Source organism: Leucoraja erinacea, chromosome 25 (assembly GCF_028641065.1).
Source record: "Leucoraja erinacea ecotype New England chromosome 25, Leri_hhj_1, whole genome shotgun sequence".
NCBI lineage: Eukaryota > Metazoa > Chordata > Chondrichthyes > Rajiformes > Rajidae > Leucoraja > Leucoraja erinaceus.
This window is the reverse complement of record NC_073401.1, coordinates 18133866-18146348: the sequence shown is the minus strand read 5'-3', so window position 1 is coordinate 18146348 and position 12483 is coordinate 18133866. Positions and strand designations below refer to the sequence as shown.

The 12483-nt window shown below is 45.6% G+C and overlaps 1 protein-coding gene across 4 annotated transcripts in view; it reads left to right on the top strand.

Moving 5' to 3' along the window:
* The window catches only part of ttc28 (tetratricopeptide repeat domain 28), a 502085-nt gene that overhangs the window by 140117 nt on the left and 349485 nt on the right, over window positions 1–12483 (top strand). Inside the window, exon 1 of one of the 4 annotated variants that reach the window (XM_055655879.1) lies at window positions 8801–9143. The exons of the other annotated variants lie outside the window; for them this stretch is intronic. Within the exon in view, the coding sequence (XP_055511854.1) occupies window positions 9117–9143 (27 nt within the window). The 5' untranslated portion in view covers window positions 8801–9116. Of the gene's footprint in view, window positions 1–8800; window positions 9144–12483 lie in introns of those variants that run through there. 4 annotated transcript variants of the gene reach the window in all.

Below are 12483 nucleotides of genomic sequence, written 5' to 3'. Positions count from 1 at the left end.
TCCGTTGATGTCAGAATGTCGATATCTCTTGCCTCCTCCCCACCTTACAACTGATGTTAACATTTGTAAGCAAAGCTCAGAGTGAGATTAGCCAACTCAGCACAAAGTAAAACTCAAACTTGGGACCTTCTAGTGTGTTGTGGATGCCAGTTGTAAGCGTAACCAAAGATCCTATAGATCTGCTATAGGATCTTTGAACGTAACCACTCCTCATCTGTCAGGGAAGCAGACCAAGATGTTAAGTGTCACTGCAGGTACATACAGTAGATAAGTAGGTGAATTAAAATCTCGACTGTAAAAGTTTGTACGGGAAATAATATTTTCTTTGTGAGTTGGCAAATGGCTTTTGGATGTTGATTGATGGGAGAATGGGGAACCAGAGCTAATACGCTGGAAGGTTCAACGATGGCACAGATGGTAGTCAGTTTTCTTCCCAACCAAACAGATGGTGTCAGAATTGAATGCCAGACCTGTCAGTCTCGCGGTGACTTCCTACCACTGCTTGGATGTGAGCCTCACTATCGACGGTGTTGATAGATATGCCAGTCTGATCTACAAGGAGCATGCTTACCTTGCGACGACCACGGTAGCAGTGATGGTAGCGATGTAGAGTAATGCGAGCCAATTATAACCTTCCCATCCGAAGGAAAACTGTAAACAGTATCCGACAGCGTCTCTGCGGCATCACCGTGTAGAAACAACGTAAGCACCAGCTTATCAGCAAACTTGTCAGGCAGCTAGTTTATAATAATTAGAAATAGCAGCTCTGGTGGTCAGTGACAGTTGGTCCTCCTGTGCAGTGGGGATCTCAGTGAGGTCAGTACGATCCAAAATTCCAGTCCTTCAGTGTCAGTGTCATTGTACGGGATATTTCGGGCTGGCAAATGAGACGGGGCATCTTGGTCAGCATGGGCTCTATGACTAAATGGCTGGTAAAAAAACTGAAGTGCCTTGTTAGCATTTGAAGATTTGTGCTGAGTAAACTGTTTTTTTATTGCAAAATAGACATTATTCGGGTAATAAATATATACAATATGTGAACCGTGCGAAAAATTCATCCGACATTTTCGGAGGCTATAGAAATTGTTCAATACAGTCTATATACATTTCTCAAATTTCACAAATCTGTCCTCCACCCGTGCCACTCATGTGGCCCCCTGGCGTGGGATACCTTCCTTTATTTTGAGGGGTGTCTCCACCACACCCTGCCCCCCATGTCCAGCAGTGGAAGGACGCTAGACTGTGGTCCTCCCCCACCGAGCCTTGGCATTGGCTGCACCGAGCTTCAGTGCGTCCCTCAGCACGTACTCCTGCAGTCTGATGCGGGCCAGTCGGCAACATTCCCTGACAGACATCTCGCTCTGCTGGGTGGTGAACAACGCTCGGGCAGACCAAAGAGCGTCTTTCACTGAGTTGATGACCTTCCAGCAGCACTCGATGTCAGTCTCTGAATGTGTCCCTGGGAACAGTCCATAAATCACAGTGTCCTCTGTGACGGAGCTGTTCGGGATAAAGCGTGCCAGGGACCCTTGCATACTTCTCCAGACTCTCTTTGCAAATCCACACTCTGCCCAGATTTGTTTTGAGTAAACAATCAAAGAACGATCATGGAGATTCCAGAGAGACTCGGATCACCATCGTTGCCATGTTGTGGAACATGGTGCATACTCCTTTGGGAGAGAGTGGTTAGAGAACAGGACAACATCAAGACAAGGATGAAAAGTGATGATCATTCACCACTCAGTTGTTGCTTCTTGCCGCAAGCCATATGCAATTGGCCAAATCCACGGAACCTCTGCACGAGTTACATTGAGTGGACTTCGGATACCTGGGGCATTATCGCAGATGAAGCAATTGATTGGCCCCAGCCGCAAAGTTAGAGAGGTCCTCAAATCAACATAATCACCAGAGTGAGTTTATGCTGTTTTAATGATGCTGAAAGCCTGAACGAGTCATGCGTTTTAATGTCAAATGTCCTAAACAGAACAATGAAATTCTTACTTGAAGCAGCGCAACAGAATATGTAAACATAGTACTGTAAACAAAATGATAGATGATAAATGAGCCTGATGGCTATTAGTTATTTAGGGACAAGTTCATTGACATAGGCAATTTTAATAATTTTGAAAATAATTCAAATTTAGCAAGAAATTGATTGCTTTACAACAAACCAGTTAACTGCAGGGTGACATTGTTTCATGATCATGTTCAATTGCTTAAAATTGTTTTACTCACAGGAGGAGGAAGAGACATGGACCCGGGCTGTTTATTTTGTGAACACACTCCTTTACAGCTGCCCAAATAAATCAGCAGCAGCTTCCTGCTCTTCCACTGTAACCAGTAAGCCAGTCAGTTGAAAGAGATTCTAAACCCTCTTGCTAATTGCATTAGTTCATGGCAGATTTTGGATTTCAAGATTTGTATAAAGGAATTTAGGCTGAAATCAAGGAAGATCTGTTTTAATAACCGGTGAAAACTCTCCCGAGAAATGCTATTTAAAATACTAATTGATAAAATAAAGTACATAATAATAATCAGTTGAAAGCATCGCATTTGTTCCAGCAATTTAATCACATTGCAGTTTTTTTTCCATGCAGCATGCGATGAAATTGTAGGAAAAATGGGATCATTAAATCTAATCAAAAGCTACCATGTAATGAGTTCTGATCGTGTAATCCATGTATACACACAAACACACAGAGACCACGGAGGTGTCTGCAGTCTTCGGGCAGTGCACCATTCATATCCCCTTCCATGAATCTAATTCATGTATATGCAGTGAACTCCAGAAGTGCGTTTTGTACAGTGAAGCAGGTCAAGCAGCAGGGAAACACCCGGCACCTGTGCTTTTCCAAAGAATCATCATTTCCCTCAAAGCACCCTCCTTCACATTGGCAAGTCCAAGTGCAGATTAAGCAATTGATTTGCCATACACCTGCACTCTGTCCACCCAGGTCTGCTGGATCTCCCAGTCGCTCACAATTTTAACTCCCCTTCCCATTCTCACGCTGTCAGTTTCTGCCCTGGGCCACCTCCATTGTCAGCGTGAGGCCACAGCACCTCATATTCCGCTGGGATAGCTCACAACAAGAAGGGTCTCGACCCGAAAAGTCACCCATTCCTTCTCTCCAGAGATGCTGCCTGGCCCCGTGGAGTTACTCCAGCTTTTTGTGACTATCCAGCGGCATGCATGTCGATTTCTCCAATATGCAAGGGGTTGCCTCCGAATACTGGAATATTCCCCGATGCGGTACTTCCTGCCCTAGGTTTGGATAGTCTCATCAATGCTTCTTCATGGGTTGCAGCTGGAATAGATGTACGCGATTCCCGGTCTGCGTTCAATGCACTGTCTATCGTTTGAATACAATTAATGAAGATGATTCAGCCAGTAAGCATATTTCAGCATGGGATGAGGGTGAGGCGAGAGGGTAACAGGGAGAGGGGTTTGGGCGGAGGTGCATGGTGGGGAGATGGGGAAGGAGATACCTTCCTTTACAGGATGAACATGAGGAAATTTGTGCTAAAATAACCTAATGCCTTTCATTCTGATTTACAAAGCACCTATTGCATGGAAATTAGTTTAAAACACACCATCTGACTGTAGCTTGTCGTTCTGCGCTGTTTCCTTGCCTACATATGGTGTCACAACTGTAGATAAGTAGGTGCCAGGTCTAAATTATTCAACCAGCAAGCACTAGCATCTAGACAGTAAAGTCTTTGGCTCTGTTTTCATAAGGCTTGCACAATCTTGCAAACCTAATGGTGTGTGACATCCTGTTCAGAAATAGGCAGATTTGAGAAGTTTGTTGAACAATCCTTTTGTTATAATTATATTCCCCAGTCACATGAGGACAACAATTAAATACTCTTTGGACTTTAAGGGACATGCTTAATCATGCTTGTTGCAAAAACATATTTTAGAAAAGCAGATGGTACCAACTAAACCCATGAAGCATACTACAATCTGCTTGAATGTTATAACCCTTTGTGAGTGCGAGCTTGGGTCAGTGGATCCCTATTCTCCGAGTCGGAAGTTTTAGATTAAGCACAAATCTGATGCGGCTGATGCTTTTGAGCAGCATTAATGGATATTTAAACCAGTGTGAATTTGGATGTGAAATTATGTTTTATTTCATTTACAGTCACGTTTTCAAAGCTGAACATTAAGAATACAATGCTTTAAGATTTCTGTAATTGGTCTTTTGTGTAACAATTATCAACAGTGATATTGTCAGAGCAACCCTACATATTAATCTGTGCTTAAGTAAAAAATGTGTTTTTTAAAATAGCAAGAAAAAAGGTTTTCTGGGAACACCTTGGACACCATGTGCCCTAGCCGTTTGCTCTAATCAAATGCGGGGAGCTTGTCAAAACCTTCCGAAAGCCCATGTACAGGACGTCGCCTTGCCCTACATCATTTTCCTTTATAATCAGCTCAGAAATCTCAGGCAGATTTGTAGGCAGAGTTTTCCCTGCACAAACCACACTGACTCCCCATAATCAATCTCTGCTTCTCCAAGGGATCATACTTCCTGTCTCCAAGATTTTTTTCCCCATAGTTTCCCTGCCGCTGATGTAAAGCTGATGGGCCTGTGGTTTGCTGGTTTATCCCCACCACTCTTCCAGAATATGGGAGTAGTGTTTGCTACCCTCTAGTCTTGCAGTCCCTCACCGTAGATGACGTAGCAGTCTCTGGCCGAGACCCAGGAATCTCCTGCCTTGTTTCCCGTCAGCCCCTGCGATAGATTTCATCAGGCTCTGGGGATTTGTCCATGGTAGTGTGCATCTACAGACCTTACACTTCCTCTTTCTTGAAGCACATCATTCACTTAGCCTTGGAGGTTCAGAAAGCTTTCTCCCCCTTGTGATGGGCCAGTATCATTGTGAAAGGATGTGCAGGCAAGTATAAAAGATCTGCCCGTCTGCACCGGAGAAGTGGCGACATGGTTGAGTGTGGACCTGTGGCCGTAGATGGAGTGGGCAGTATTGGAGATGGTCAGCACAATCGAAACATAGAAACATAGGAAATAGGTGCAGGAGTAGGCCATTCGGCCCTTTGAGCCTGCACCGCCATTCAATATGATCATGGCTGATCGTCCAACTCATCCCGGACTTCCCCAACATCGGGAACAATCTTCCTGCATCTAGCCTGTCCAACCCCTTAAGAATTTTGTAAGTTTCTATAAGATCCCCCTCAATCTTCTAAATTCTAGCGAGTACAAGCAATAGTGAGTGATGAGAGACACAAAATGCCAGAGTAACTCAGCGGGACAGGCAGCATCTCTGGATAGAAGGAATGGGAGACGTCTCCCATCCCTTCTATCCAGAGATGTTGCCTGTCCCGCTGAGTGACCCCAGCATTTTGTGTCTATCTTCAGTGTACACCAGCATTTGCAGCTCCTTCCTACACATGGCTAGTGAGGAGAGATGTCCGCAAAAGGCAAACTTGGCAAGTAGTGTGCACTGATTCAAGGTGGGCTTAGTGAGTGGAAAGTTGGTTTGCAACCTTGGGAGGGTCACTTGTTTTTGGATCAGTATTTGATTTTGAAGCATCCATCTGTTTGACGTTATTTTACATGTACATATCATGTGAATTTAAATGCCAGTGAAAGAAGTATAACCCAAGATGGTCGAACCAAATCCTGTGTTCGGTTTATATAGGTCTGAGTCATAGTTTAACAAATGTGGAGACACAAGAAACTGCAGATGCTGGTTTACAGAAAAAGACTCAAAGTGCTGCAGTAACTCAGTGGATCAGGCAACATCTCTGGAGAACACAGATAGGTGACGTTTTGGATCGGGACTCTTCAGACTGAAGAAGGGTCTGGTCACCAATCCATGTTCTCCAGAGATGCCGTTTGACCCACTGAGTTACTCCAGCACTTTGTGTCTTTTTTTCAACAAATGCGGAGTTGTTTGCTGGTAAAAGCATAGCTGCGTTGGAGGTAACATTAAATCCTAAACTGCTTGACTCACTAGTTATGGTGATTAAACTAATATTCAAAAGTCATTTACAAACTCTGACCAGAGAGTTGGAAACCAATGTCAAGTTCTGAATGTTTCCTGAAGGAGGCGCTACCTCGTAAAGGCAGTCAGTATCATCAAAGACCCGCACCACCCTGGCCACGCTCTCATCTCGCTGCTACCATCGGGGAGAAGGTTCAGGAGGAGCCTGAAAACCATGACCTTCAGGTTCGAGAACAGCTTCTTCCCAACAACCAACAACACTAACCACTACCTCAGCGATAATGAGCTGCTGTTTGTGTCCTTTTGGACTCCAGTTTGTACGGCTGTTATTAATTTATTGTATATGGATTATTATATATTTTACCTGTGTGTTGTTGCATTAACGAGCCTGTTTAGCTGGAGCAAGGAAGAATTTCACTGTTCCGTTCCCGTACCTGACCATTAAACAGTCCTGAATTGACTCTTGACTCTTGAACCCTGTGTCGTCAGTGCAAGGCCAAGCATACAACATTAGCAGAAACAATAATGTTGCACTATTCATGAACACAAATAACACTGCTTCAGGTTAATAAATGCAGCAGCGAATATATAAAAATATGATGACTGGGGATCTCAGTTCCAACTGCCAACAGTCAGTTATCCAAAGGGAAATAATAATCTGTTAATATAAAGCAACATTACTGCTAATAAATCAGGAAATACAGACAAGATCTAACTTTGCGGTGACAGTCAACATGATGCATAACGGCCATAAATTGAATAGCTTTTTGATCACCAAGGATCATCTCACCAGCCACTGGAGCATTATGGACATTGGGCTGAAGACCACGTGCCCCTGAGGAGATGGATGGTGGGGAAAGTGCAATGGGTTGTATTATATCTCCTCATTTGTCTTCCTGGCAGAATATCTCCGACTTTCACTGTAATTAAACTGGTCGCATGTTAGGAAGGTTTTATTGCTTTCTGGATGATGTGGGTAAGCCATCGGTAGTTGTCCACAGTAGTAGGCACCTGCCTTCTCCTTAGACTCCGGTGAGATCAGTGGTGGGGTCAGTGTGCGGCTCTCACTGTTGAACCGTTTGAAATGTTTAAATCTATCCGGGGTCTGGCCAAAGGTTAGGGGACTATTTCATCACATACTGGCCTGTGGGCTGTGGCAAGGCTTTGAATTGTTGGACTTGTTAATTGCAGCAGCCTCAATCTCTTTCTTGCATCCATATTGTCGATGTCATTGGTCTGGTTTAGTTGTCAGAATGATGTTTTTGCAATGAAGGAGTCGGATGTGGCAGTGCCATGAAAATGTCAGAGAAACCATTTCCTCCTTGAGATAGTTCTCACTTGACATTTGCGTTATGTAAATGTTAGCTCAATTTGTGATGTTGCCCTATTGTTGGAGTGAGATGGTTTAAAATACCGCACAACCATTGCCAGTGACAATAAAAGTTTATTTTGCATAGAAATCTCTAATATTTGACGATTGGTTTTTAGAAGTATAGGTGCTGTCATTTTGGAGAGCAAAAATCTGTTGTCTGATGTTAATCTAAAAACCTTGTGATGATATGAACTTATATTGTGATACTGATATTATTCCCCAATTGCCGAGAGAAAGGGATTTAAGTTAGAAAAAAACAACAAAAAACACTAGAATACATAGAACATAGAAACAGAAAAATATGTGCAGAAAAGGCCATTCGGCCCTTCGAGCCAGCACTTCCATTCAATATGGTCATGGCCGATCATCTAAAATCAGTACCCTGTACCTGCTTTATCCCCCATATCCCTTGATTCCTTTAGCCTTAAAAGCTAAATCTAACTTGAAAACATCCAGTGAAATGGCCTCCACTGCCTTCTGTGGCAGAGAATTCCATAGATTCACAATTCTGGGTAAAAACGTTTTTCCTCATCTCAGTCCTAAATGGCCTACCCCTTATTCTTAAACTGTGACCCCCCTGGTTCTGGATCCCCCCCAACATCAGGATAATTTTTCGTAGCCTGTCCAATCCCTTAAGAATTTTACATGTTTCTATGAGATCTCCTCTCATCCTTCTAAATTCCAGTGTCAGCAGGTCAGGCAACACCTCTGGATATCAGTCTGAAGAAAGGTCCCGACCCAATACGTCACCTATTCATGTTCTCCAGGGATGCAGCCTGACCTGTTGAATTACTCCAGTATTTTGTGTTTTTCTTTGGCATAAACCAGCATCTGCAGTTCCTTGTTATTACATCTCTGGAGAACATGGATAGGAGACGTTTTGGTTTGGGACCCTTCCTTCTATTTGGGACATGCTTCACCCATTCCTTTTCTTCAGAAATGCTGTCTGACCCGCTGAGTTACTCCAGCTTTTTGTGTCTATCTCCTGAACATTTTAATTTGTTTGTTCAGTGAATCCACCATGGTCCAGTAAGTTGTATTTTACTGGTGGTTACCCGTTACATCTAAGTTGTGGCTACTGCATCATTCTGGCTGATTATGTACATTATTGGGGGTGTCCTGTCAGTCAGTTAAACCCTCAATATTGAAGCAGTGAATTCAGGCTGCCATTTACCATGACTTTTCCATTCAAACTCTCCATCACAGGGGCATTGTAGAGAGGGAACATGCCTGGGCATTGACTGGGTGGGGCATTCCTGTCGTGTGGAGACACCAGAAGTGACTACTTGGCAAGTCTGCCCCCTCTCCCCCCCAACCGTTCCCTATTTACCCCCCTCCTGTGGATACATCTCCCCCCTCTATCTATCCTTCCCCTCCCCTCCCGGGTACCAGCGGAACGAGCAGCGATGGCGGGAGCGCGCCTGGCTGTGTTGACGGGAGCGCGCCTCCCCCTGCGCGTCCCCGCCTGCAGTGGAGGCTGCGCTGGCCGGCACTGCGCTCTCGGAGCGGAGCAGCGCGGCGGCGGAGGGACGGCTCCGGCTCCGGCTCCGGCTCGCACACCCGCAGCGGGGAAAGGGAGCGGGCCGGCTCCGGCTCCCGGACCATGTGTGGCCCCCGGCCCTGAGGCCCCTGCCCTGCCAGTCCTGCCCCGTCCCGTCCCGTCCCGTCCCGGACAGGACCGGACCCTCCTGCACCGCGCTGTGGGACGGCGGCTGCTGACAGCATGTGGACACCCTGCACACACTCTTGATGCTCCCCGCAACCCGCCCGTCCAAATATGATGAAATGGCAGCCCCGGAAGAAGGTGAGAGCGGGGGACAAGAGGGGGAGAGGGAGCAGAGAGGGGGGAGAGAGGGAGGGAGAGGGGAGACAGGAGAGGGGAGAGAGACAGGAGAGGGGGAGAGAGACAGGAGAGGGGGAGAGGGGTAGACAGGAGATGAGTGAGAGGTAGAGACAAGGGAGAGGGGAAGACGGGGAGAGGGAGTGAGAGAGAGTGACAGGACGGGGACAGGGGGTACAGGCAGGGGGGGAGCAGGGAGAAGGGAAGACTGGGTAGAGAGGAGAGGGAGAGAGAAGGAGTGAGTGTGGGAGAGGGAGAGGGAGGTGACGGGGAGAGAGGGGTTGGAGAGTGGGGGGTCACCCAGTTTCCGTGTGGGACAGTGCCTGTCACTCACCCCAAGCGGTGCTCCTGCCGGGGACGATGCTATCTTCGCGTTGTCACTCTGAACGTTTTGTACTCTTGTGATCTATTGCTGCGGAAAACTTTTTTTGTGCCTTTAAAAAAAAACCCCAAAAACCCCGTGTTGCCATTCTGCGTGAGAATGTGCCGGCCGGAGCGAGCAGCGGAGCGAGCAGCGGTGTAACTGTGTACACCCTGCCTGTCCACACTGACTGTGCGTGTCAGTATTGGTGTCGCCGACACGCAGCCGGCTGCTGTGACCGGACTGACCGACAATTGTTACAGAGTCTGGTGTCTGTAAATGATCCGGGATGGATGCCAGTGTGATCAAAACTGTAGGCGACAGTCAGTGGCGAAGTCCAGGTCTAGGTGGGAGAGTTGCCCAGTCTGTGGCAGCTAGTGCTGCCTGCACGCAGTGTTGCTGCCAGTGTCCAGCCCGTTTCCCCCTCCCCTCCCACCCCCAAAAACTCAGAGTACAATTATTGTTATGTCGTTCCTTTTATTCACTATGTGTACCGCTTTATGCACTGGTTGTGCCTGTTGTAAGTGAACGCGACATGCGTGTAGATGGTGTTGAGGATACAGACACGTCTGACAGTTTTATGTGCAATGTGCAGGAAGGAACTGCGAATGCTGGTTTACACCAAAGAGAGACACAAAATGCTAGAGTAACTCAGCGGGACAGGCAGCATCTCTGGAGAGAGAGAGAGGGAGAGGGAGAGAACAATTCCTTCCCTCCAGAGATACTACCTGTCCCGCTGAGTTACTCCAGCATTTTGTGTCTGTCTTCAGTATTATGTGCAAAGCTGTTTTTTAAATGGACTGACATAAATGCAGCATTTTCTATTGGACGCGGGCTCAGCATGTAGAAGGCGATTGCCAAGGAATTGCACAGACAGTTCCGTGTGTTCCCACTGGAGGGCGTGTGCATTTGTGTCGACCAGGGTCGGCTAAAGTACAATTTTATTAAAAAAAAACCCAAATTGTAAGAAGATGCAGGGTCTCTTAAAATGTTTAACGACACTATGTGCAGTCCATTGAAATGCATTTAAGGTGGGGTGGGCGGTGATAAGTCAGATGGGCCCAATTTGCTTATTGTGTGGTTCAATGTTTTAGCAGTGATTAGCTCTGGATGTTGATGGCTAGAAATGTGGCCAACTTTGCCAACTATTGTTACATAGGTGTGAAGTAATCGGCAGTGTTTATTTGATTATGAGCTCCGTTTGTGTTGGTGTTTATTTGCGGGGACTCTAATTGAGTAAAAACAAGGCCAGGCTGTGATTACACATTAGTACTGGAGCACGCCCATAATTTCTAGATCTGGTTGGAAAGTCTTTATTGTGCCTTGTTGTGTTTAGTCACTGAGCCATGTTTCGCAAATTGTCTTCAACAAATGGAACAACGAGTAATGTGTGTTCTGCCACTTAGAGTATCAGTAACACTCGAATTCCCCATTATAGTGGAAGAAATAAGTAGCAATTGTAGTGAGAAATGGGGGGGATAAAGAGAGAGAGAGAAAGAGAGAGATGAAATTTATTTCACTACTTATGCAAAGCATTCAATAGACAAAATGATTATCTGGTTCCTATCTTTCTATCCCATTCAGCCCAACATTAAATTATCTCGCCAGTTCATCAGTCATAGGCAAAGATCCTATAGCAGAGCTTTGCTATAAGATCTTTGGTCATAGGAGCAGAATTAGGCCATTCGGCCCATTGAGTCTACTCCGCCATTCAATCGTGGCTGATTTATATTTCCCTCCTAACCCCCTTCTCCTGTCTTCTCCTCGTAGCTAGTGAGAGTCATTTAAAATTCTTGGCATAATTTACAATTTCAAGCATCGTGACTCTTGGCATTTTGCCGACTAAATGCTGTTTTTTAAAAAAAGAACAAGAAAATAAAACAAGAAAAGGTGTTCCAAAGGGTGAAGATCAGAAGGTTAGTGTGACGTGGTTAATAGAGATCAGCTGTTGGACGAGGTTTGGCATGTTTACTGTGGTTGGGAATGGCTGGTTGTTCAGTATTCAGGTTCAGACCCTGTTATTGAAAAGTGACTCTTGGGAGCGACGAGAAGCCGAGCTTAAATTTACGACGCAGCGTTAAAAATTAGTCAAGAATGGGGAGCTTTGAATGAACCTCACTGCTTTCAGACCAAAAGATTGATGGTGTCCTTCCTTCCTTCCTTCCTTCCTGTGGAAAAGGTGCTGCAATTTAAATGTTAAAACGCACACGCGATCTTTGGTTAATTTATTAATAAATTCAGCGTTGGCAACATATTGTGGCAGAAAACAACAACTTGCATTGATAAAGTGCTTGGAATGTGCAAAGAAAAATGTCCCAGGCACTTCACAGCGATGTGGGGAAAACAGATGTAGAAGCTAAGAGTTGAGTGTAACAGATCGGCTGGAGAGAGGTTGGAGAAGTGGGGAGGGTCAGTGGGTTTAGGAAGAGGTTTACACTGTTCCCAGTGGTGGGCTGAAGGGAGGTGCAGCAGGAAAGCACGGGGAGATTTGGTGAGAGAGGTTGCAGATACTGAGCCAGGGAACGGGGTTGTAACAATCGAAAGAGAAAAAAATAGATTTAAATTTTAAGAGTCATGCAGCATGGAAATGGGGCCCTTCAGCCCAACATGTTCATACTGACCAAGATGCCCCCATCTAAAATGGGCCATGAGTTTGGCCCGTATCCCTCAAACCTTTCCTATCCATGTACCCTCCTAAATGTCTTAAATGCTGTTTAAATGTTGCTACCTCAACGACCCCTTCTGGCAACTTGTTCCATATACCCATCACCTTCTACGTGGAAAAAAATGCCCCTCGGGTTCCATTAAATCTGTCCCCTTTCACTTAAACCTGTGTCCTCTGGTTCTTGATTTCCTCTACTCTGGGCAAAAAGATTCTGTGCATTCATCCTATCTATCCCCCTCATAATTGTATACACCTCTATACAATCACATCTCATCCTC